This window comes from Portunus trituberculatus, chromosome 25, assembly GCF_017591435.1.
Source record: "Portunus trituberculatus isolate SZX2019 chromosome 25, ASM1759143v1, whole genome shotgun sequence".
In the NCBI taxonomy this organism is placed as follows: domain Eukaryota; kingdom Metazoa; phylum Arthropoda; class Malacostraca; order Decapoda; family Portunidae; genus Portunus; species Portunus trituberculatus.
This window is the reverse complement of record NC_059279.1, coordinates 16,545,856-16,571,940: the sequence shown is the minus strand read 5'-3', so window position 1 is coordinate 16,571,940 and position 26,085 is coordinate 16,545,856. Positions and strand designations below refer to the sequence as shown.

The 26,085-nt window shown below is 45.2% G+C and overlaps 2 protein-coding genes and 1 pseudogene across 4 annotated transcripts; 2 read left to right on the top strand and 1 right to left on the bottom strand.

The window, feature by feature from the left end:
- Window positions 1-491: 491 nt before the first annotated feature.
- LOC123508968 lies at window positions 492-3,289 on the bottom strand. Its single transcript, XM_045263050.1, has 2 exons — window positions 3,106-3,289; window positions 492-2,754 (listed from the first exon to the last, which is right to left on the bottom strand). The coding sequence occupies exon 2, from the start codon at window positions 1,689-1,691 to the stop codon at window positions 1,071-1,073; it is 621 nt and encodes a 206-aa protein (XP_045118985.1). The 5' UTR covers window positions 1,692-2,754; window positions 3,106-3,289; the 3' UTR covers window positions 492-1,070.
- A 1,970-nt stretch (window positions 3,290-5,259) lies between these two features.
- LOC123508816 (UDP-glycosyltransferase UGT5-like) lies at window positions 5,260-17,380 on the top strand. 3 transcript variants are annotated; one of them, XM_045262735.1, is made up of 8 exons: window positions 5,260-5,386; window positions 10,318-10,491; window positions 11,702-11,956; window positions 12,564-12,797; window positions 12,990-13,154; window positions 13,294-13,516; window positions 16,571-16,790; window positions 16,914-17,380. In XM_045262735.1, exons 2-8 carry the CDS (start codon window positions 10,318-10,320, stop codon window positions 17,194-17,196), a joined length of 1,554 nt encoding a protein of 517 aa, XP_045118670.1. In that variant the 5' UTR covers window positions 5,260-5,386; the 3' UTR covers window positions 17,197-17,380. The 3 variants fall into 3 exon arrangements, with proteins under 3 accessions (XP_045118670.1, XP_045118669.1, XP_045118671.1); XM_045262734.1 differs by having other exon boundaries at window positions 5,301-5,551; XM_045262736.1 differs by lacking the exon at window positions 5,260-5,386 and adding an exon at window positions 5,458-5,475.
- Window positions 17,381-21,435: 4,055 nt separating this feature from the next.
- On the top strand, window positions 21,436-25,993 carry LOC123508915 (annotated as a pseudogene).
- The last annotated feature ends 92 nt before the right edge of the window (window positions 25,994-26,085 follow it).

Here is a 26,085-nt window from a genome sequence, read left to right as displayed (position 1 = left end):
TTGTCCATTTACACACAAACAATATCTTAATATGCCATGACAATGTCTAGATGAGCCGTTTCCCCGTCCAATCATGGTCTCATCGAAAGAGGTCGAATAACAGAACGGCGTGACTTCAGTGAAGCCAGTGCGCTATTGGTCCGATGCTGCCCGTACCCCCACCCTTACACTCCAAAACATTACCAGCTGCCCATTGAAAATACATGTGAACGCCCGAGTTACGCTCCTTATTTTCCGTCTTAAGAGTCCATGTTTCAAGGCTGCCTACCATATATGTGACCTTGATAGACTCGTAACAACCGTGGCATACTGTGTCACGAAGATTTAGATGGTAAATCCTACACACAAATGAGATAATACAGTGTTTTCCACCTATAGTGAACTTGGGTGAGAGATGGTAAGCTGTCTTTTGGGCAAACGTATGGCTGAACAAGGTCATGTACACATGTGAATATACATGTGCATGTAGATGTAAGCATGTACATGCACATGTAGGGGAGACCGGGGCTAGTTGGCACACTTTTTACATTTTTGGTGATGGAAGAAAAGCAACAAAGTATTTTGGTAATTTTTTATTTCCAGTGAAAAATATAAATCTTCCTCTTACTTTTCATTTAATAAAAAAATAATTTTCTTTCGAAACAAAAGCACAGCATTCTTTCGAAAAAAACATTTTGCCTGTGCCAACATGCCCCATGTACGGGGTAAGTTGGCACACACTATGGGGTAAGTTGGCACAGCAAATATTTCTAGCAAATTAGAAATATGTAACAGTAAATTTAGATACAGAGTATATACCGTATTCATAATGTTTCATTTCAAGAATATTCAGTTCCATAGAAACTTAGAAATCTTTTCTTAGTAAAGAAAGTAACCTTTTATAAAATAAAATAAAAAACTGACTAGGTGTCATACATCCTATTGAATATAACTGCACTTCAAGGTAATAATTGCACAGAATACTTAACACTTAAGGTGAACTTAATCTAAATCATCGTCTGAGTCACAGTTGGGGCATGTATAAAACAAATCTTTATCAGTGCAGCCTTCGTGGGCCCACAACTTGCACATTATACACTGTATCCACACTTCTTGTGGTTTGCTTTTGGAAAAAGGTTCCATGCATACCAAACAGAGACTGTCCTCTTCATCTGAACTTTCCTCGTCACCATGAACACGTTTTGATTTCTTTGATTGCTTCTTCTTTGCTTCTGGAAATAAGGTTCTTTTTGTCTTGTGCATTTTTCTTTTGATATCTTTTCTAGTGCCTTTTTCACTGGAGTGTCAGTCAGAATGGCAGAAGAGCGTTTCCTCCTGTTCATTCCACTTCCCTTCCTGGGACCAGCTTTAGGCAATGGTCTCAGTTCTTCAGGAGTTGGGGCTTTCTTCCCACAGAGTCCAGAAGTAGAGGGTCTTGGTGTGTCATTGCCGTCCAGGCAATTTGTCGCAGGCTGAACATTGATTTCGCTGGCCTGAAACACTTGCGTTTCTTGTTGATCTTCCTCTGGTCTGTCAGTCACGTAAGCACCCAAAAAATCAGAATCCTGGAATATGTCTCTGTTGAAGGGTGAAATTCCAGCAGCCCTAAACCCAGCCAAAATATTATGTGGCGTCACAGCAAGTGGGAAAGCGGTGGACACTACGTTTGGAATGTCATAGATGGTCATAGTAGATCCAGGGTGTGTGGTCATCCATGAGTCACATGCTCTATTGACTAATTTTTTCAGAGGTCCATAGACACTAACATCAAGTGGCTGCAGCCTGTGTGAGCAGTGTGGTGGAAATGAAAGGACAGTGATGCCATTGACCTTACAAAATCAAGGCCCTGTATGGACAAATGCGAGCCGTGATTGTCTAATAACAAAAGAACTGGCTTTTCCTTAGAACATTTAGTGTGCTTTACAAAATGTTGTAAAAACTCCAAAAAATGTGACTCCTTCATCCATCCTGATGGATTGGCAGCTCCTGAACTACCAGGAGGAGCACTGTTAATGAAATGGTCACGGAAATGCACTCTAGGGAAGATAAAAAAAGGCGGAACTACATTGCCAGTTGCTGAGACTGCAACAGCAATTGTTACAAGAGTTCCTCTTTCACCTGAAGTCATTTTACCTACTTGTTTGAAGCCTTTGCGTGCTACAACTTTATTGGGTTTCTGTACTGTTGTTACCCCTGTCTCATCCATGTTCCAAATGTCACTAGGACCTAAATTATGCCGATTAAGGACAGACTGCAGGTTATCAAAAAATAATGCAACATTTGTTTTGTTAAAACTTGTTGCTCTTGAGAGGCTAGTGGCCTCTGGAGACCTTATGGAAAGGTCCTTGTTCCTTTTTAAGAATCCAGAAAACCAGTCAGAACCAGCCATCTTGTTTTCTTTCCATGATGGAGGAAAAGTTTTATTTGCACCTTCAGCAAACTGGTAGGCTAACTTTCTTACCTCTTTCACAGATAATCCGTAATAAATATCTGCTGCTTGTTTAAGATATGTAGAAAGTTCCTTTTCTTGATCATCTGAGAGGACTTTCCTGTGTGCAGCATAGCCTACTCTAAGCGTTGCTTTATCTTCACCCTTCAGTTGCTCATGAGTTATCTTCTTGCAATAACGTGCTAGTGTTCGAAATGGTATGGCGAAATCCTTTGCAACTCCTCTGATTGGCTTGTGTTCACACTTAACACGTTTAGCAGCCCCCAATATAACGTCGGCAGGGATAGAGGCCCTCTCAGTTTTCCGTTTGTAGCTTCGAACCATTTCTGAAAAGTCAAAAGTATTGTACATGAAAGTAAATATATCAACATTAATTAATCAGAAACATAATGTAGCCTAACCCAAATATAATCTGAAAACGGAAATTATATAAATAGTAAAGTGGGGCAAGTTGGCACTGTGCCAATTTGCCCCGTTTTTGTTGAGCCAACTTGCCCCATCCATACCAATGATCATAAATAAACAGTTTTAGTATATATTAAGAAGCCTAATATGGACTGTTATATGGGTAAACAATCATTAAACACTAAGTTAAATTATGACTAAATTGGATATTTCTCATCTATAACCACATGCATGTTAGAGCAAACAATATAAGCGAATGAAAATTTACTTACCAGCATCAAAATCAATTTTTTCCTCACTCCAGTCAAGCCCTGCAACCTCTTGGTTTGGTAGCTTGTTGGTGACTGCGGAAGCAAGTGATGATCCTATGGTATGAATTACAAACCGATCTAACGGTAAATATTTGAATTATTTCAAGTGTGCCAACTTACCCCTGTTGCCAACTTGCCCCGGTCTCCCCTACATATAGTACAGCGGGATAAGCGCGTGCCGTCGCCCTCAATGTAACCTCCTTGAGTTTTAGCTGTAAGTACTTGTGTTTTCTATTCATGTTTGGTGTCTTCCTTGAGCGGCAGGGAAAAAAAATAATAAATAAATACAATACAACAAGGAAATTCACAGTATTTTTCAAAGCAGAAGGAGGGCAAGGAAGAGACGAACGAATGAATGAATGAATGAATGAGGGAAGGAAAGAACCTAACTGAGGAAAAGAAAGAAGTGAGGTGGAAAAAGACCATTTATGAGGAGGGAGAGGAATAAAGAATGAGTGAAGGAAAGTAGCAACATTTATGAGAAAGAAGAGAAGGAAGAATGAATAAAAGGAAAAAAAAAAGGAGCATAATTTTTGTGGAATTGGAAAAGGAAGAATAAACTGAAGGACGGAGCAACATTTCTGAGGAAGAAGAGGAGGTAAGAAGGAAAGAAGAAAAGGAGAATGAAACCTTGGAGACAAAAGGAAGAGTGAAAAAAGAAAACGAGCGAGGAGGAATGGAGAATGAATGAGAGATGGAGAGAAATATCACCTTTGATCCCTCTCACTCAAAAAAACAGCACCTGGTAATCTTATCTCATTAGGTGGCATCCTGTCAGGTATTCACTCCAGATGTCTTGCTTTCTTTCATGAGTTGTGGTGAACGTTGTGTGGTAAATCTATCATGCTCTCTCTCTCTCTCTCTCTCTCTCTCTCTCTCTCTCTCTCTCTCTCTCTCTCTCTCTCTTATTATGCGATTCTACAGCTCTTATCATAACCCTTTGAACTTCCCTTACTGCTTCTAGAGATGGTGATGGGAATCTTTGTAAAAATCTTACTAAAATCACCAAAACACCCAAACAAATCCACAACACTTTATACTAGAGCCTGTTCAAATGTCAGTACAAGTATATACGAAAGAAAATAAAAGACTTGAGAATTACATAAACCTCTAACTAGCCAACGCTGGTAAAAACATTGAGGTCAAACACAAAAATGTATGAGATAAGATAAAGAAGACTCATGAATTTCACTCACACGGAAAAAAAAGAAAAATAACAGATTGCATATTCAAGACCCAGAGAACACGAGGGAACGATGAGGTGAGGGAATTCAAGGATGCTTTCAAAAATATGACCGCGCAAATTAATGGACGATATAAAGTGGTGTTCTTTACGACAAGACCTCACTCTTCACTGCGTCACTGCTCGGTGCATTGGTTTACAGAAGGAGTCACTGCCCTCCCTGCTTGCAAGTCTGGTATTATTTGTCAAGCAGTCACGCACTACTACTACTACTACTACCATCATCACTGCTACTATTATAACTACTAATACTACTACTACTGCTGCTGCTGCTGCTGCTGCTGCTGCTGCTACTACTACTACTACTACTACTACTACTAATGATGCTGCTGCTGCTGCTGCTACTACTACTACTACTACTACTACTAATAATGCTGCTGCTGCTACTACTACTACTACTACTACTGCTACTTACTGCTACTACTGCTATTGCTACTGCTGCTGCTGCTACTACTACTACTACTACTACTACTACTACTACTACTACTACTACTACTACTACTACTACTACTGCTGCTGCTACTATTACTACTACTACTACTACTACCACAAGGATTGGATTTGTTGGGGTTAAGAATGGATGAGAAGAGCAATAAACTATGAATATATCTTATTTGTAGAAGTCGAGATAGATAGATAGATAGATAGACGCTTACATAAATACTCACCACAAAAATGAGTGACATCAGACACCGAAGGACACGCACGCACACACACACACACACACACACACACACACACAGACAGGTAGCTAGGGGTCTTCACACATCCTTTTCATGGTGACTAGGCACCGCTAAAATCTTGCACCGTCACGACCGCGGTACATTCCAGCAGAGCAGCCCGCCCCAAGGCTCTACGTATAGCAGACAGACTATAGACCCTTGCGGCTTGGTCAGTCTGGACAGCTCCTCATCCCGACGCCTCGCTCTGTGTGTCGCTGCCTTGCCGAACAGTGAATATTCAGTGAGGAAAAGAGAGGGAGTCACGCTAAATACCCAGGTGACTTATCTAATCGTAACGCAAGGCTAAGGGAACAGTGTGTGCGGGGCAAGGTGCGGACCAGGCAGCATACGGGAGGTGCCTCTCCAGTAGGTACAGCGTAAATACGTCAGTCGTCATTCACCGCCTGCTGCTGGAAGTGGACGGCCGCGACGGTCTTTTAAAGTATGTGTGCTTGTGTGTGTGTGTGTGTTGCTGTTGTGTTGTGAAGCTGTCAGTTGATCTTGTGAGTGGTATTCAATTGTGTTAAGGATGTTTACGGGAGTGAATCTTTATCTGCCTTCTTTTTCGCTCACATGAGCAGTGCAGTGCGAGGTGGTTATTTGGAGGGAGTCAGGGAGAATATGTGTCTACCCTGCTGTGTTGTACATGCCTGAACTAACACCTTTCTGTCAGCAGCCTATGATGTAACTAGTTCAGTGTTACACAGATAGTACTCATCCTCAGTGACTGACTCGTCTCGTTCTTGCCCTTGGCCACAAAGGCTGATATACACTGATATCAAATGGTGGAATTTCCTGCGTTACTTTCTCTTCAGTAACGTAAACACAGTGAGCTACACACTGTAATGATTCACAAACATATCTATAACACAGCAACGGACAATATTGCGTGTGTTGTGTGTGCGTGACGTCCAGTAATTTGATGCACAAGTGAAAAAAATGAGTAGTGGTGCTTGTGGCGGTAACTGGCAAAAGGTCTTCACTGCACAGGCTTCCTATACCCACACTACCAAACAGCGCCACAATGACAACCAACGTGGGTTTTTTTACTGATACACGTGGAGCATCTTGACTTTATTTTGTAGATGTGTGGTGGATATTAACGGGAGAAACTGAGCAACTGTCAAGGTGATGCGGAGAGCCTGGAGCGTGTTATCCAAGGCCAGGATGATGAGATGAGTGTTTGATGAATACAATATGAGTTTATTTGTAGTCTCACTTACAACAATAACAATTACTACTACTACTACTACTACTACTACTACTACTACTACTACTACTACTACCATCACTACTATTACTACTACTCTGTCATTCAATATACATTTCCTACATATTTAAGGTCCACATTGCATTTCGTACTAAATATTCTCTAACATCATGCTCTTCTCGCACACCTGTCGCTCTGCCACCTGTCGCTCTCACACACCTGAGGAAGACCCCCTAAGCTTTTTAACTCCAGTAGTGGAACGCATTTTTATCATGAATTTTTGGTGATTAAACGATTTTATTGACATAAGGAAGGGTCTATGGAGGTCAGAAGATTAATGGCCAGAGTCTTCATTATTCTGATCCTCACATGAATTTCTGAAGCTATATAAGATCACCAAATAGTAACGAGAATGAATATGAAAACGACTCCTGGTACTGAAGGGGTTAAAGGCCGTATCAGAGGCGTGAGCTTAGTGAGAGATAACAAGAGAAATTATCGCTAAACTTATTATTATCAAATCAAGTCTGCGTGTCAGATTAACTCTCACCGCTCGTCAGTCTTGCCACAAAATGAGTTGTAAGTTAGTGAAAATAGGAAAAAAGTCACGGCGAAGGAAACTATTAATACTTTTCCTATTAAACAAAACCACGCCCTTCATTATAAACACGTCATTACTCAACCTTGTTATTCTACCTCACCTTAACCTCTTCAGCACTGTGACGCATTTTTACCAAGATTTTGTTGACATTAGCAAGGTTCTATGAAGGTTGAAAGGTTAATGGCCACAGTCTTCACTTTTCTAATCTCCTACATAAGTTTCTGAAGCTGTATAAAATCACCAAAATACTAAGCAGAATGAATATGAAAACGCATCGTGGTACTGAAGGGTTTAATTCAACAACCATGAATGACCTCGTGACTTACTAGCTAGAGAAAGCGATTGGTGTGTGACATATACGTTGGTGTTTACGAGAACATTGTAACAGTTTTCATGAGAGAGACAGAGGCAATTCTGAGCAAGTGGTGAGCGGGTGAGGCGAGGTGTGGAGCGGGGTTGTGTCACTCTACTTGGATTGCAAAGAATATCTATCCGGTTTGGTTGAAATTGTGTCTTGTGAAGCAACTGTTGTATTTGTTTATCTTGGCCAATACTTCCTCGTAAATACCACCACCACCACCACAAACACCAGGAAAAATTTACTGTATCATTGCCTATTATCTTCAATACCACTACTACTACTACTACTACTACTACTACTACTACTACTAAATGGTGGAATGACCTCATATTTCCAGGTTGCTAGTTCGCTGTATTATGACAAGAAACTTTATTTATTTATTTTTTTTTTTTTTTATGTAAGAAGGAAAGGAACAAAAAGCCCACTTATTTACCAGTTCTCATGTAGGTCCGAGAGAGGTAGCCCCCCCGCCCCCCCAAAAAAAAGGGGGGGATGAATGTCTTGAAATCTCCCCCTTAAATGAAGTTGTAGGATGTTGGAAATACAGAGGCAGGCAGGGGATTTCCAGAGTTTACCAGAGAAAAAGCGATGTGCAGTGAGGCCGTAGAAGGATGGGAGGCATGCAGCTAGTAAGATCAGAAGAGCAATTAGCATGAAAATAGCGACAAAAGAGAATTGAACAGTCAGGCTTCAAATTCATAGGTATCGTATCACTCTCTATCATCACTTCTACTGACTTCAAACACAAACTAATTTATTTTGCACTGTTTAGAGTAGCACCGCCCTCTATTGGCAAGTGACGGAGGAACTTGAGGAGGACTAGCGGAATGGTTAACGGGACATGGCAGTTAGTCGTGCGTGTCAAGGCTTGTTTACGATCCCTAATGAAAAACGATTTGTTCTCACCATGACTGTAGAGATGATTAGCCGGGTTATCTAGAGTGCTTCGCCTATCAATAATGGAACTCTTATCATTCTGTCACTAGAACCGTAAAAACACCCTTAAAAATTTGTTCAACTTTAACTAGAATCTTTCAAATGTAGTGTAAATAACTGGAATCTTATGGATGCAGTGGAAGTAACTACTATACAGCCTTTTGAATGTAGTGAAATAACTAGAATCTTTTGACTGTAGTAGAAATAACTAAACCTTTATGACTATGATGAAAGCACGACGTAGGAGTGTGTCAGGACATACATACACCTGTATGAATATTAAAAAAAAAGGCCTTGCTCTCTCACCATGACAATTTTCCAAGGCCACAGGGATAAACAGCCGAGTTTTCAAGACAGTTTTTCCTTATGATAAACTAGAAATCTTGCCATTCCATTACCATGACCATTAATTGGGTGAGACAAACGAACACGCGGCTCAGGCAGGCAGTGGGGTAGTGAAGCAGGTAGGGTTGTCTGCTGTGGTCGTCTCTCACCAATAAGAATCTCTGTATCTTGTGTCGTTTCATCGTCGTATCATCACATTTCCTCGTCACAAAGTCGCTCACTCTCCATTGAAAGTTTCTGGTTATCTTGAGGACTTATGTGAACTATATAACGCGCAATCTGTGAATTAATAAAAATAGGAACAATGATTTCTGAGTCTGCTGCGAGTTTCTGTCGATGCTTTCGTCTAGTCACTGATCTGTAGATTTCATTTTTTTTTTTATATAAGGGAAAACTGGCCAAGGGCAACATTAAATGTATAAGAGGGTCCACTCAGTTGTCACTCCCCTTGCAGGTGAGCGTGGGATCGAGCAGACGTCCACGCGTAGATTCGAATCCCACCACATACCGCTTTGAAGCTATGCCATTTGTCGAGTGGTTTAAAGTTATCTACATGTCACCATGATACCCAGGTTCTAGGTGGTTACACCAAAGATGCGCTTGGGTGGTGATATGGGCCCCAATATGGGTACCACTATATATAAAATTGCCTGCGCCACTAATGGGCAGAAGCTGAATAGAGCTTCCCACATATACTCTTCAAGTGTGCCTACAGGAGCTATAGGCCATAACGTAAAAGAAAGTCCGAGAGAGTTAGCTGAAATAAAGAGATACATGTCTTGAAACCGCCCTCTTATTGTCTTCACTCATTTACAAATTCAAATGAAGCTTTTTAAGAATCCAACTCCTCAATGACATCTATCCTGTTGTTCTGATTGACTCTCTCTGACTTGCACGGGAACTGGCAACTCAGTGGGCCTTTTTGTTTGATCCTTTTTTGTTGTACTTAGTCAGTTTTTCTCTTAAAAGAAAAAAATATTCCTCCCCTAACAACTCTGCTGACACATTTCACAATCAACACTTACCTTTGTACCGTTCAATGCTAATGATCACAGATAACAAGCGAGAGTCTACTTTATCTCCTGGGAAACGTATCACCTTCATTGGTGTGTGTGTGTGTGTGTGTGTGTAGTAGGTGACGAGGACAGAAACCAAGGTCTCAAATGTGTGTGTGTGTGTGTGTGTGTGTGTGTGTGTGTGTGTGTGTGTTTCACTGTTTGATCTGCTGCAGTCTCTGACGAGACAGCCAGACGTTACCCTACGGAACGAACTCAGAGCTCATTATTTCCGATCTTCGGATAGGCCTGAGACCAGGCACACACCACACACCGGGACAACAAGGTCACAACTCCTCGATTTACATCCCGTACCTACTCACTGCTAGGTGAACAGGGGCTACACGTGAAAGGAGACACACCCAAATATCTCCACCCGGCCGGGGAAGCGAACCCTGGTCCTCTGGCTTGTGAAGCCAGCGCTCTAACCACTGAGCTACCGTGTGTGTGTGTGTGTGTGTGTGTGTGTGTGTGTGTGTGTGTGTGTGTGTGTGTGTGCGAGTATGTGTGTGTGTGCAAGTATGTGTGTGTGTGTGTGTTTTGGGAAGGACCGATACAAACAAAAACAAAAAAACGTTAGTGAATCAAATGAGAAAAGGAAAAAATAAAAAAAGATTAACAAGTAAAAAAAACATGAATAGAATTACAAAATCTTCCTTTTATTTCTTTTCCTTCAAGACGTTTATATTTTGTGTTACAGATGAAGGCGGTGACGTTATGTTTGGTGGGTGCTGTCTTGGCTGGGGGCGTCCTGGGAGACCTGAAGCCCCCTGAGAAGTCCTACAAGATCCTTATGCTCCTTCCAATGTCTTCTAAAAGCCACAGAAACGTGTTTATGCCCCTGGCCGAGGCTCTGGCTAACCGCGGACACAAGGTGGGACTCTGAACACTGTAACACCAAATCATTCGTTGTCCTTAACCTCTTCAGCACCATGACGTGTTTTCATATTCATTCTGCTTCCTATGAGGTGATTTTATACAGCTTCAGAAACTCAGGTGGGGGATTAAAATAGTGAAGACCCTGGCCATTAATCTTCTGACCTCCATAGACTCTTCCTAATGTTTATCAAATGGTCTAATCGCACCCAAATCTCATGGAAAAAATGTGTCCCAGTATTGAAGGACTTTAAATTTTATTCGCTTTTTTCTTAACCTTCCTCACACTCTGGAGTATATGTCGTATTCTCAATTATTTTCTCTCTCTTAATCTTTCACTCCTAGATATTTTTATTTACGTGATTATCTGTATATCTGTAGAGCCTTATTTTTGTACTCGTCTAGCACTGAAGTTCCCTAGCCTTAAAGTAATAAAATCAACTTAGTCTCTCTCTCTCTCTCTCTCTCTCTCTCTCTCTCTCTCTCTCTCTCTCTCTCTCTCTCTCTCTCTCTATCCTTACAAACATTCTTTCTTCCCACTGTTCTGTTTTTGTAAGGGTAACGACAGCAATCAAAGCGTTAACTGTCCCCTTAACTGGAAGTACATAATTTTTCCAAATGTGCTCTAACCATTCTACAGCGACACATTAACACTGATTTTGTATTACCCCCAAGATCATAAAAAAAGAAACCCCGACTAAACATGTTACTATTGAAAGGCATAATAAACTCTATCTCTCTGCTTGCTTCTGTATTTCCTCCTTCCATGACGTTATTCCTTTAATTTTTTATTCTGTTTGGGAATAGCACCTCAGTGGGCCTCTTTTCTCGTATATATCTTTATTGCCCTTACCTAGTGCCCCTTCTATATTAAAAAATGAAAAAACCTAACCTAACCTAACCTAGAGCCTTTTATTTTTTTTTATCTATACCATGTGGGCTTTTCACGGGAATTTATGGGCTAAAGGGGATACTTTTTAGATACCCCTATCTCAAAGCCCACCCGCTAGGAAACCGTTGCCCCGAGTGAGGAAACCCAACCTACACTTCAGTAGTACGAGTCAATATTTTGCTTTGTGTAAGAGGGGACATCTGGTTAAGGGCAACAGAGACGATTAAACAAAGACCCCACAGCGATGCCAGTCCCCAAATATACCTGAGAGTTAGTCAAAAGAAAGAACCCAATAAATGTATTGAAACCTCCCCAGATAGTGATGGTGAGCGGCATGCCACCTGCCTCCAAACACCCCAACATCCTGGAGATCAACCACGGGATGCAACACATGAACGAAGGCACCAAGAACATGTTTGACCTTAGGAAGGGTAAAGGAAAAGACCTGGACATGTTTAAGGTGATGCTACCATCAATGGCCCACGACATGTACAAGCTGCCAGCCATCAAGGAACTTTACGACAAAAGGAAAGATTTTGACCTCATTGTTATCAACCACATGTTCAACGAGGTAAGTGTTTGTCTGCCATTCAGTCCCTTTACACTAAATGAACAGCCTCTCATATGGCACCAATTCGTCCGTTGGTTACCTACTAAGTTACTCCTGTTTATCAAGGCTTACCTTCTCCTCCACCTTCGCTCCTTCCTTCATTCACTTCATCCTTTACTATTTACTTTAAACCTAATGTCCAACCACTTATCCCTTATCCAACCACCACCACCACCACCACCACTTAAACACCATATAAGTATTTAAGTGGTATAAGGGATATAACAAAGGGGACATGAGCGAAGTTCTTAGGATCAGTAGCGGGGACAGAGCCCGAAATAATGGATTTAAGTTTGAGAAATTCAGGTTTAGGAGGGAAATGAGAAGAAATTGGTTTTCAAACAGAGTGGTTGATGAGTGGAACGGACTCAGTGGTCATGTAGTCAGGGCTGAGTCAATAGGGCGCTTTAAAAGAAGATTAGATAAATTTATGGATGGGGATGATAGATGGAATTAAGGAGCTTTGCTCATACAGCGATTGCCACGGGTAGGCCTAGCGACCTCTTGCAGCTTCCCTCTTTTCTTATGTTGTTAATGTTCGCCGCCGCCGCCGTTGTCTTGACCACAGTTCGCCTACCCGTTCGCGCACGAGGTTCCCTTCATCACGGTGGCCACGCCCGGGATGGACTTCCGCCAGAGTGCCGTGCTGGGCAACGTGCTCAATCCCGCCTACGTGTCCAACATGATGGTGAACTTCGCCACCCCCATGTCCCTCTTGGACCGCGCCCGCAACACATTCATGCACTTCTGGATGCCATTCTTCTGGAGGAAGTGGGCTGTGGTGCCGCTCATACAGAAAGAGGTATTGGCACTTCCTGAAAATTTTCTCTCTCTCTCTCCTTCTCATATCTTCACATAAGATTGACAACTTACAAATGATGGTTCAACGTATTTAACAAAGTAATTCAGTTCAAAGTAATTCAATGCTGCGAAAAAATTTCTTTAACAGGATTTACAAACAAACAATGTCATAGTGTTTCTTTTGCCCGCACAGATCTCAGCCCACTTCCCCGACCTGCCGCCGCTGCTGGAGATCGAGAGGAACCAGAGTCTGACCCTGATGAACACTCACTTCAGCATCACCACGCCGGTGCCTCTCCTGCCTTCACAGATAGAAGTGGGCGCCATGCACTGCCGCCCCGCCAAGCCGCTGCCGCAGGTAGGTGGCGCAACACTGGCACTGACAGTCACCCACGCACCAAACAGACACACCAGGATGACACGCTCGTCCCTTCTCTCATCACTCCCTAGTGAATGCATCTCCCTCCCCCTTCCCATCTTCCACACTCTGCCCGCAGGACCTGGAGGCGTGGATCGCGGGCGCAGGCTCAACAGGCGTCATCTACTTCAGCCTGGGCTCCATCGCCCGCGGAGAAACCATGCCGCCTCAGTACCGCCAAGCCTTCGTGGAGGCCTTCCGCAGACTGCCGCAGCGGGTGCTGTGGAAGTACGAGGGGGAGCTGGAGGGCCTGTCTGACAACGTGAGGCTCAGCAGCTGGCTGCCCCAGCAGGACGTCCTGGGTAAGTGGGCCACCGCACCGTGGCGCTGAGAGGCACCCATTGCATGGTGCTGTGTTACTGCACACCTGCGCGCGCACACACACACACACACACACACACACACACACACACACACCCGGTAGCTCAGTGGTTAGAGCGCTGGCTTCAAGCCAGAGGACCGGGGTTCGATTCCCCGGCCGGGTGGAGATATTTGGGTGTGTCTCCTTTCACGTGTAGCCCCTGTTCACCTAGCAGTGAGTAGGTACGGGATGTAAATCGAGGAGTTGTGACCTTGTTGTCCCGGTGTGTGGTGTGTTCCTGGTCTCAGGCCTATCCGAAGATCGGAAATAATGAGCTCTGAGCTCGTTCCGTAGGGTAACGTCTGGCTGTCTCGTCAGAGACTGCAGCAGATCAAACAGTGAAACACACACACACGCACACACACACACACAACGACTTAACTTGTTATAGTGCCCACGCTCTTGAATCATCTGAGTTTTCCACTATCTGGCTTAGGCTCAACAGTCACTCTCTAACTAAATTTGTTTGCGCTGTCTCTCTCCCCTAACTCGTCTGACTATACTAAATTCTTTGACTATTTAACCTCCAAAGTGGAGCACATTCTGTCCCTCTATCCTTTCGCGGAGATCTCCATCCTTGGAAATTTCAATGTTCACCACCAGCTTTGGCTTTCCTCTCTCTTCACTGACCATCCTGGTGAAGTAACCTTCAACTTTGCTATCATCCATGACCTAGAGCAACTGGTGCAACACCCTACTCGTATTCCTGAACTTTCTTGATCTTACCTCTAATCCTGCAGCTTATGATGTTACCCTATCTTCTCCGTTGGGCTCCTCCGATCACAATCTCATTTCTGTATCTTGTCCCATTTCTCCAATCCTTCCTCAGGATCCCCCAAAACAACGGAGGTGCCTCTGGCGTTTTGCCTCTGCCAGCTGGGGGACCTGAGGAGGTATTATGCTGAATTTCCCTGGAATGATTACTGTTTCTGTGTCAGAGACCCATCTCTGTGTGCTGAACGCATAACAGAAGTGATAGTGGAGGCGTACATTCTTCATTCTTTTTTTCAACCTTAACCTTCTAAACTTTGGTTTAACACAACCTGTTCTCGTGCTATACGTGATACAGAAGTTGTCCACAAAAGGTACTTGAGCCTTCTATCTCCTGAATCTCATGCACTTTATATTTCTGCCCAGAATCATGCCAAGTCTGTTTTTTTTTTAACTTGCTAAACACTCCTTCATAAATAGAAAATGTAAAAATCTTTCAAACTCTAACTCCTCTCGTGACTTCTGGCATCTAGCCAAAAACAATAACTTTACTTCTTTATCTTTCCCCTCCTTTATTTCATCCTGATGCCACCACTGCCATCTCATCTGTTTCTAAAGCTGAACTCTTCTCTAAAAACTCCACCTTGGATGATTCCAGGCTTGTCCTTGCCTCTCCTTCTCACTCTAACTATTTCATATCTTCAATCAAAATTCTTCATAATACTTTCCATGGCCACTCTGGCCTTAACCCTCGGAAGGCTTATGGACCTGATGGGGTCCCTCCTATTGTTCTCAAAAACTGTGCTTCCGTGCTTGCACCTTGCCTGGCCAAACTCTTTCAACTATGTTTATCGATTTCTACCTTTCCTTCTTGCTGGAAGTTTGTCTACATTCAGCCTGTTCCTAAAAAGGGTGACCATTCTAATCCTCAAACTACCGACCTAAAGCTTTAATCTCTTGCTTGTCTAAAGTTTTTTAATCTATCCTGAATAGGAAGATTCTCAAACATCTGTCACTTCACAATCTTCTATCTGATCGCCAGTATGGCTTCCGTCAAGGTCGCTCTACTAGTGATCTGGCTTTCCTTACTGAGTCTTGGTCATCCTCTTTTAGAGATTTCGGTGAAACTTTTGCTGTCGCATTACATATATCAAAAGCTTTTGATAGAGTCTGGCACAAAGCTTTGATTTCAAAACTGCCTTCCTACGGTTTCTATCCTTCTCTCTGCAACTTTATCTCAAGTTTTCTTTCTGACCGTTCTATTACAGCGGTGGTAGACGGCCACTGTTCTTCTCCTAAATCTATTAACAGTGGTGCTCCTCAGGGTTATGCCCTATCACCCACTCTCTTCCTAGTATTCATTAATGACCTTAACCAAACTTCTTGCCCTATCCACTCCTACGCTGAAGATACCACCCTACATCTTTCCACGTCCTTTCAGAGACGACCAACCCTTCAGGAAGTCAACAGATCACGCAGGGACGCCACAGAACGCTTGACTTCTGATCTCTGTAAGATTTCTGATTGGGGGCAGAGAAAACTTAGTAGTTTTCAATGCCACACTAAATATCCTCGGTCTGTCCTTTCTTAACTGGAAACTTCACATCTCATCTCTTGCTAAAAACAGCTTCTATGAAGTTAAGCGTTCTGAGGCGTTTCCGCCAGTTTTTCTCACCTCTCCGACTGCTAACTTTGTACAAGGGCCTTATCCGTCCTTCTATGGAGTACTCTTCGCATGTTTGCTTTATTAGATCGGGTGGAATCAAAAGTTTTTCTCACCGCAGAAGGGTTGCATCTTTTTCTATCTTTTATCGCTATTTTCATGCTAACTGTTCTACTACTGTTCTTGCTAACTGCATGCCTCCCCTCCTCCTGTAGCCTCGCTGTACTAGGCTTTCTTCTTCCTTTCATCCCTATTCTGTCCAGACCTCTAACACAAGAGTTAAGCAGTATTCTCAATCATTCATACCTTTCACTGGTAAATTTTGGAACTTCTTGCCTGCTTCTGTATTTTCATCTTCCTACAACTTAATTTCTTTCAAAAGAGAGGTGTCAAGAAATTTGTCCCTGCCTTTTGACTGATTCTTTCGATCTTTTGTGGAAACTGCAATTCCAGAGGGCCTTTTTTTCTAATTCGCTTTTTTGCCCTTGGCAGTTCTCCCTCTTACATAAACACACACACACACACACACACACACACACACACACACACACACACACACACACACACACACACACACAGCAGCAACAGCAGCAGCAGCCTGACGTGTCCTCTGCACCGCAGGTCACCACAATGTGAAGGTGTTCATCTCCCATGGCGGCCTGCTCAGCCTGCAGGAGTCTGTGTACCACAACACGCCCCTCCTCGTCCTGCCCATCTTCGGGGACCAGCCCAAGAACGGCATGTTCGTGGAGAACTCTGGCCTGGGCCACATGTTGGTGTGGGAGGAGCTCACCGCTGACAGCATCGTGGACGCCCTCACCGACATCGTCAGCAGCCCAAGGTGAGTCTGCCTCAGCGGCGGCGCGTCCACTCCCCCTCACCCCAGTCACTATCCCGTGCTGCCAGGGACTCCCTGGGGCCGCGCGGCTGCCGCTGGCTGTCTAACTGGTGGTGTCTTCGTCAGGTTCAAGGACAAGGTGGGCGCCATGTCGGCGTCCTTGAGGGATCAGCTGACGACGCCGCAGGAGCGCGCGGTGTTCTGGACGGAGTACGTGATCCGCCATCGTGGGGCGCCCCAGCTGAGATGCCCCGGCGCCCAGCTCTCCTGGGTGGAGTTCCTCATGCTGGACGTGCTGGGCCTCCTGCTGCTGGCGCTGCTGCTGCTGCTGCTCCTCGCACGCCGACTTCTGCGTGCTGTCTCCGCCGCACTCTTCGGTAGCGGCGGCAAGAAGAAGAAGAGGGACTAGCGAGTCTATTATCATCGCAGTCCTCAGCGGCGGCGGTGGCGGCGATGGCATGAATATGAGGAACTAATGTGTCGAGAAATTTAGACTTAATAGTAGGTTTAAACCCTTTTTTTATGTGCTGTGATTGTTGTAAAGAAAACAATAGTGACAACTCTGATGTGATTAAAAGTTTCTTCCTATGAAATTCTTTAGTATATTATTACTTTGCCTTACATGATGTGACTGCTGGCCATACCTTGTACCCCAAGGCCGCCACTAAAATACGTCTGGCCAAGTCCTGGTCAGTTGCTGTTCAATGAGATGTCTGCTGCTGCCTACGCCCTAGTGACACTGTGCACTAGAGGAAGAGGCTCTGGAGACAACAGACTGTTCACTCGACATTACCCCAATTGTTCACAGCTATAGTAATCATAAGACTGCTGCAGACGTTAGCGCAAGGTAGATAGCTATACTGGTGAGGTGAATGCACGATGGAGGGAGAGTAAAGGAATTAGGAATAATGATTACATAACGGGTTCTGGAGCAAGACTGGTCGTCTCTGGTCGGTATCAAATATATCTTCATTTGTCTGTTCATCATCTCCCCACCACCACCACCACCACCACCACCACCACCACCACCACCACAACCCTGCATGCGGCGTGGTGGGGGGGAGCCTGAGTCAGAGGTAAGTGAGTCAAGGGTGAGGGAAGGAAAGAGATCGCACTCGGCCTCACACTACTGTACGGATGTCTTTCACTGCTCCACCCTCACTCCCTGCTTCCTCCTGCTTGCCAGCCCTGCACAATGTCACAGCCACACGAGAGATGCAGCGCCCGCTGTTCAGCGCCAACAAAATGAGGAAAAGAACGAAGCTTTTAGAAAAGAGTGGAAGAGTTCAAGATCATGACTATTATTAGCTTATTTCCTGTAGCACTGCAACACAAGAGTGAACACCAGTCATCGACGTGAATAATGAATTGTACACCGCGATGTAAAAACACACATGAAAGATAAACCATGAAAAAAAAAAAAAAAACCGCTTGAGTACTCAGTCTGATAGGAGGCAAACACCGCAGTGTGTGCCACTATCACCACGCTCACTTCTTTCAGACCTGAGTGAGGTCATTGCCTCCGCCACGGGTGCACAAGTGCAGCAGAGTGCGACTGCTGCTGGTGTCTTGCATGGTGGCGTGAGAGTGATACCGTTGTTGTGCTCCTTGTGACTATACCAAGGCTGCTCCGTACTGACGGTGAGCAAGAAACAGGCACAACGTGGAGGGAAACAATAGCTATGACAACTGCTACGAAGTTCATTGAGTACATATTGTATGTGCTGTTAATTTGACGAAGAGCTTCTCGCATGACCGTAGAAAAGTCACGGTAAAGAGGAATTGTTTTCCGGCCAAGGACCTTGCGACCCGTGACTCATGGTGGAAGTCTCTGCTACACGGAAGTCTGCCACTGACATTGTGACGTCATTCTTAAACAAAAGAAACTTTGATCAATAGCAGGAGTCTCTGAGTAACGTTTGGTTCTATTTTTCTTCCCTCCACAAAAATGCTGATACGTTCACAATGTCAATTGGGTAAATGAAGAAGTGATGGAGCGGATGCATGGAAGACTGGACAGATCACTCCAGGTAGTGCGGGTCGTGTAGATACTGCTACTGAGGTCACCTGCACACACCTGGGTAGTGGGAGGAACACGAGTCTAACCACGTGAAAGTGCATCAGGTAAATTCTGAAGAATGATTTTAACTCGCTCAGGAGACGGTGGAGAATGTACCGGGCCTTCCACTCACCGCTGGCGTGACAAAGGCGTGTTCAAATAAATAAATAAATAAATAGTTAAATGAATATCGATTTATCTAATACCACTGAATATTAGAGCGATAATTCAGATATATTATGAGCAATTATCTGAGTTGCCGATGACTCCGTATTTATCGCAGCTCCACCACCAACACCGCTCATCATGCATCCAACCTGTAGCTGCTTCTCAGCCGCCGACACACTGTCCTGCCGCGGCCATGCTAGACCACACTGACCAGGCATTGTTGTGACGTCCCTGCCTCATCACGCCCACCTTGCTGCTCCCTTCACTGCTGGTGCTTGACTGGTGGTGAGTGAATCAAGTGTTACTTCATCTCTGTTACCGTTGACGAATTCACTGAGCAGAAATAACACTACCGGTATTAAAGGATTTCAACTCAGCCTTCCTTCACGCTGTCAGTGGCGTGTGTCGAAATTATATTCTTGGCCCACAACATCTGAGTAAGCTTGAGGAAAAGGCGCAGTGAAGCAAGCACGGAAAAAAGTTGTTGTCCGACATTTGTATGACATCACTGATTTCACTGCGAGAAGCCCATACACCAGTCTCTCCCTGACCACCTGAGTGAGCCACACCGACACAAGTGGCGCTCTGCACAGCCAACGAAAGGAGCCGCACGGTGTAATGAAAGACGAATGATTACCGACACATTTCAAGCAGGTGTATAGAAAATAACGTGACTGAAATACATGGTGGTGAAACTCCAAGCCTCAGACACAGAACAGAAAACTCATTACTTAATCACTGACTGGACACTTGGGGGAGATGACGTGATTAGTTCAAGGAAATACAGTGACACACTTTTTATAAGGTGGAGGAAAGTAATGCAGGTGTGCGAAGACTCCAGGCGACAGTGACGCGCCAGACCTGATTTTGCAAGACGAGTGTGTCAAGTAACACAAGTGAGTCGTGATTCAGTATTGCTAATACTTTGGTTCCTCCACGGCGGCTGTCGTGACGCACGTGAGGCATCTGGCGAGGCACACCAGCCCTCAGCAGAGGTGAGCGTGTTAAACACAGACCGTCAGTGATTAACAACCAGGATCAACACAAAAGATCTTGGTGTGGCAGTCTAAACTCTCCGTGACAAAGGGATAACTGACAAACAAGAAAACATGACACAAGTATATAAGAACTAAGGGAGTATCATAAATCTTAGGTGCGGTTATCAGATGTCTCTAAAAGGTTTGAGAAATACAATAAAAAGTACGCATGCTATCAAAAATAACCGAGGAACAAAAACATGATGAATCAGAGGCATGTAACCCAGTGGACAATGGACTATGAAAAGTAATCGAGGATATTCAGAAAACAAAGGAAAAATAGAGTGAATCAGAAACATGTGACCCAGTGGTGAATCAAAATATAACAATAGTCACACCACACACACACACACACACACAAAACAAAAATAAATGTAATGGTGAGGTTGACAGAGAAGAAGGAAGTTAGCTTCTACCTCCAGACACTCTGGTGTGAGCTTCGTATCATGAAGCCTTGGATAGTCGTTTGCATTGTCTTATCTGTGAGTAATACTTAGAGTGTTTTCCTAAATGCTTTGTGGTCTCGTGATGTATCGATACTGTATTATTTTAAGTCATTTGTTGTGATCGTTTGCATGTAGTGATCATTGAATTAGTGGTGTAGTGATGTTATAAAGTTACGGGTGTTAGATGTACGAAGTGTTGCCGAGCTAAATGTCATGAGAGCTTAAGATGAGTGACTGAGGAAGTAAAGAAACTGTAGTTTGAGTTGTTTTAAGATTTGCTTTTTATGTGTAATTGTTATGCTTGCTTATATGTTATTCAGTAAATGTAATTAATTTTGTGCTACATTTGTGAATGCCCCACGGAAGAATCCACTAGCCTAAGTCACTTGGTTGTCCTTGACCTTGCAGGACATAAATACATAAGTACAGTAACGGTGTGTTGAAGAAAAGCAGCTCTACGTGGTAGCCTGCTGAGGGCCGGTTACGACACAGCCACTCACCACTGGAAGGTCTTGCGAATCTAACACATTACATTCTCACTACCGGAATCTAACAAACGCCAAAGTTTGAGTGACATGAAAGCAACCGACAGTAAGGGAAGCTGCAAGAATCAGTAAGTGGCACACACCACAGTCCCCACGCCAAACATACATACTTACCTAAGTCCACCTGTCCTCTTCCTCCATAGATCTGTCTAATCTTTTAAAGTTCCCTAGTGACTCAGCACTAACAACCCAATTATTGAGGCTACTCTGTTCACCTACCACTCTACTATTTGAAAAACCCGTTCCCTCTCTATTACTTTCTTAAATCTAACTTTATCCAACTTTAATCCGGTATTCTTCATATTTCGATTACTGACCTTAAGAATTTTGCTATATCATATATCAGGCTTGTCACATCCCACTATAGCGCTTTAATATCCCGAACAGATCCTGTCTTGACGCAGCCAAGTATCCATTGGCTTGATGGAGGTGGTGGTGGTGATGTGCCTGGTGGCGGCGGTGCTGGACGGGCGTGCCATGGGTGATCTCCCGCCCCTCATGCGTCCTACAAGATCCTGATGCTCCTTCCTGCATCCTCAATGAGTCACAAGAATGTGCTCGCCCCCCTGGCCGAGGGTCTGGCTGAGCGAGGTCACGAGGTGAGTCCAGGTGCGAGTGATGTGATGCTGCATGACCTTCCCCGTCACTCTCATACAAAAGAGACATTATAACAAATGTCCTTGGCCAGAGCTCCTCTTGGAAAAAAAAAAAACTACCACTCAGTTTACCGTTTTCCCTCAGTGTTAGTCCTCGGATCTCATCAAAGTATGAGTTGTCAACCTTTTCCTTCAGACTCAGGGAAAAGTGATAGTGAGCACAGAACGTTAGTGATACGTGCTGCATGTACAGTGTTAGCAGTGAGAGTGAAGGCAGCTCCTCACGACACACACTTGCTGATTCTTAACCTTCCCCTGCAGGTAGTGATGCTCAGCTGTCAGCGCAACATTCTGCATCATCCAAACATTACGGAGATTCGATACGACCCGGTCCGCCACGATAAACCCACAACTGTAGCAAGCAAATTCAACTACAGAAATAATCTAGCCGGGGCTTTCGCACAGCTGAAGGAGATACTGCCCGCCGTGGCACGAGAGCTGTACAAGGCGCCTTCTGTCATGCAACTATATCACAGAAGGAAGGAATTTGACCTTATAATATTGGACCACATGTTCAATGAGGTAAGTGTCAAGCTGGTGTCACCAGTGGCAGGCAGTGAGACAGTGTGACTGTGAGGCCCTGTATGAGATCTGAGTCAGCTCCCGAGATGCCACACACCAACAGCTCGAATAAGAAAGAAACTGGAAAACTCCCTCCCAAGTCTTAGGAAATGCAGATACAGATTTTTTCAGAAATTATCAGAGAAAGCGATGAATGATTTAGAATACTGGTTAACTCTTGCATTGGAGAGGTGGACAGAATAGGGATGAGAGACTTAGCTGTTAGCAAGAACAGAAGATGTAATCACACCATACAAGCCATGCACCACCACCACCACCACCACCACCACCGTCTTGTCCCCAGATGGCCTACCCATTCGTGCACGAGGTTCCTTTCATCACGGTGGCCACGCCCGGGATGGACGCCCGCCAGAGTGCCGTGCTGGGCAACGTACTCAGCCCCTCCTACGTGCCTAACCTGTGGAAGGGCTATCCGTTACCCTTGTCCTTGCGGCACCGGCTGGAGAATACTGCGTGGCACCTCTTCATATCCTTCTACTGGAGGTGGTGGGCTGTTGTTCCCAGGATCCAGGAGGAGGTGCGTGGCCACTGCACCGCTCTGTACCGCCCCGTGTAGGCTCCTGCAGGGACACTTGATGGACACACGCCTCACTATTGAGTCAAGTCAATGCACGTCGTTCAGGGACGTGTCAGCCACAGGGCGCTCATACCACGTGTCCAGAGAGGCCCCATACGTAACCATGATAATAATAGTAATAGAAAACATAGGAATAATAGAAATAGTAGTAATAGTAATAATAATAATGTTAACAATAATAATAATAATAATAATAATAATAATAATAATAATAATAATAATAATAATAATGAAAAGTAAATAGATACATTAGATAATCAAACGTGCTTTATAATCTCTCTCTCTCTCTCTCTCTCTCTCTCTCTCATATTTATGACACGCAATTTTTAGCAATTTTGTAAGGAAAAAGATCAGAAGGTAAATGAGATCAGGTACTATCTATCACCAGCACATGAAGAACAACTCCCGCTTAATTCATGAGTTCCATGAGTGTGATACCCATCCACCGCCACCACCATCACCACCACTCCCATCACCACTACCATCTACATCTCTCAACCAGACGCAGCGACCAATGACTCACTCGTGTGTGTGTGTGTGTTTGCAGGACCCAGTGACCAGACATGTCGCGTGTCCCGCACGGGCTACACAAATCCCTGAGTGCTTCAGTAGTACTTGAGTGCACACAGCATGCGTGTTAATTCTTCACTCATTTGGACCTGATTCTCGCAATCCCTCAGGTCTCAGCCCACTTCCCCGACCTGCCGCCGCTGCTGGAGATCGAGAGGAACCAGAGTCTGACCCTGATGAACTCTCACTTCAGCATCACCACGCCGGTGCCTCTCCTGCCCTCACAGGTGGAGGTGGGCGCCATCCACTGCCGCCCCGCCAAGCCGCTGCCGCAGGTAGGTGGCACAACACTGGCACTGCTAGTCACCCACGCACCAAACAGACACACCAGGATGACACACTCGTCCCCTTCTCTCATCACTCAATAGCGAATGTATCTCCCTCCTCCTCCTCCTCCTCTTCCCTTTCTCCCTCCTCCCTCTGCCCACAGGATCTGGAGGCGTGGATCGCGGGCGCGGGCTCTGCAGGCGTCATCTACTTCAGTCTGGGCTCCATCGCCCGCGGGGAAACCATGCCGCCCCAATACCGCCAAGCCTTCGTGGAGGCCTTCCGCAGACTGCCGCAGCGGGTGCTGTGGAAATACGAGGGGGAGCTGGAGGGCCTGCCTGACAACGTGAGGCTCAGCAGCTGGCTGCCCCAGCAGGACGTCCTGGGTAAGTGGGCCACCGCAGCGTGGCGCTGAGAGGCACTCATTGCATGGTGCCGTGGTGCTGGACACACACACACACACACACACACACACACACACACACACACACACACACACACACACACACCCGGTAGCTCAGTGGTTAGACCGCTGGCTTCACAAGCCAGAGGACCGGGGTTCGATTTCCCGGCCGGGTGGAGATATTTGGGTGTGTCTCCTTTCACGTGTAGCTCCTGTTCACCTAGCAGTGAGTAGGTACGGGATGTAAATCGAGGAGTTGTGACCTTGTTGTCCCGGTGTGTGGTGTGTGCCTGGTCTCAGGCCTATCCGAAGATCGGAAATAATGAGCTTTGAGCTCGTTCCGTAGGGTAACGTCTGGCTGTCTCGTCAGAGACTGCAGCAGATCAAACAGTGAGACAAACACACACACACACACACACACACACACACACACACACAGCAGCAGCAGCAGCAGCAGCAGCAGCCTGACGTGTCCTCTGCACCGCAGGTCACCACAATGTGAAGGTGTTCATCTCCCATGGCGGCCTGCTCAGCCTGCAGGAGTCTGTGTACCACAACACGCCCCTCCTCGTCCTGCCCATCTTCGGGGACCAGCCCAAGAACGGCATGTTCGTGGAGAACTCTGGCCTGGGCCACATGTTGGTGTGGGAGGAGCTCACCGCTGACAGCATCGTGGACGCCCTCACCGACATCGTCAGCAGCCCAAGGTGAGTCTGCCTCAGCGGCGGCGCGTCCACTCCCCCTCACCCCAGTCACTACCCCGTGCTGCCAGGGACTCCCTGGGGCCGCGCGGCTGCCGCTGGCTGTCTAACTGGTGGTGTCTTCGTCAGGTTCAAGGACAAGGTGGGCGCCATGTCGGCGTCCTTGAGGGATCAGCTGACGACGCCGCAGGAGCGCGCGGTGTTCTGGACGGAGTACGTGATCCGCCATCGTGGGGCGCCCCAGCTGAGGTGCCCCGGCGCCCAGCTCTCCTGGGTGGAGTTCCTCATGCTGGACGTACTGGGCCTCCTACTGCTAGCGCTGCTGCTGCTGCTGCTCCTCGCACGCCGACTACTGCGTGCTGTTTCCGCCGCACTCTTCGGTAGCGGCGGCAAGAAGAAGAAGAAGAGGGACTAGCGGGACGGTTTTCACCGCAGTCCTCAGCGGAGGCGGCGGTAAGATATCAGAACTTGAACCATCATAACTAATTCAAGATGGTAAATTGTTATGTCTGGTGATGGGACAATTCGATACTAAAATTTTACGTTATGACTCTTTTAAAGAATATAGATTAGTTAGTTATGTCATCGAGATCAATAATATAATAGCTTGATATAAAGCCACGCCCCACAAAGGCCATATCTGCTTTCAAACTCAGGCCAGACAACACACACATCTGACTCCCACGCTCCGCTCCTTCATGCTGACTTGGTCCGCTAAGTGACCCATGATGTGACGCACTCAGGCCGGTACATTTTCCTGTGAGTTCGCTTGGTGACACTGCACGTTCCCCCAATCAAGATGAAGTTCTCTCTTACCAAAGAAGAATAAGAAACAGCGACACAACCACTGCCTCGCTCCTCACTTCAAGACAACACTTGATCTGAAGGAAGCTTTTTTTTTTTTTTATAGTTTAGAGGAAGCTGACCAAGGGCAACAAAAAATAAAAAGAAAAGGCCTACTTGATTGTCAGTTCCTTAAAAGATTAAGAGAGTTAGCCAAATATCTGGGACAAATGTCTTGAAACCTCCCTCTTACGAGAAGTCAAGTAGCTGAGTGGCGTCAGAACCTCCGCGACACTCCCAATACCGGCAGACACTGGGACAAATTCAATTACAAGATTCATCAATTAATTATATGATGATTACTGTATAGGTGTATTTAGGTGTACATATTTCAATTAAAGGTATGCTAATTTACCCTATTTTCATTCACCATAGACTTGATGAAAATAATGATACAGAACAATGTGTCGCGTCATAGTTTGTGGTGAGTAAGCGACGCCGGTA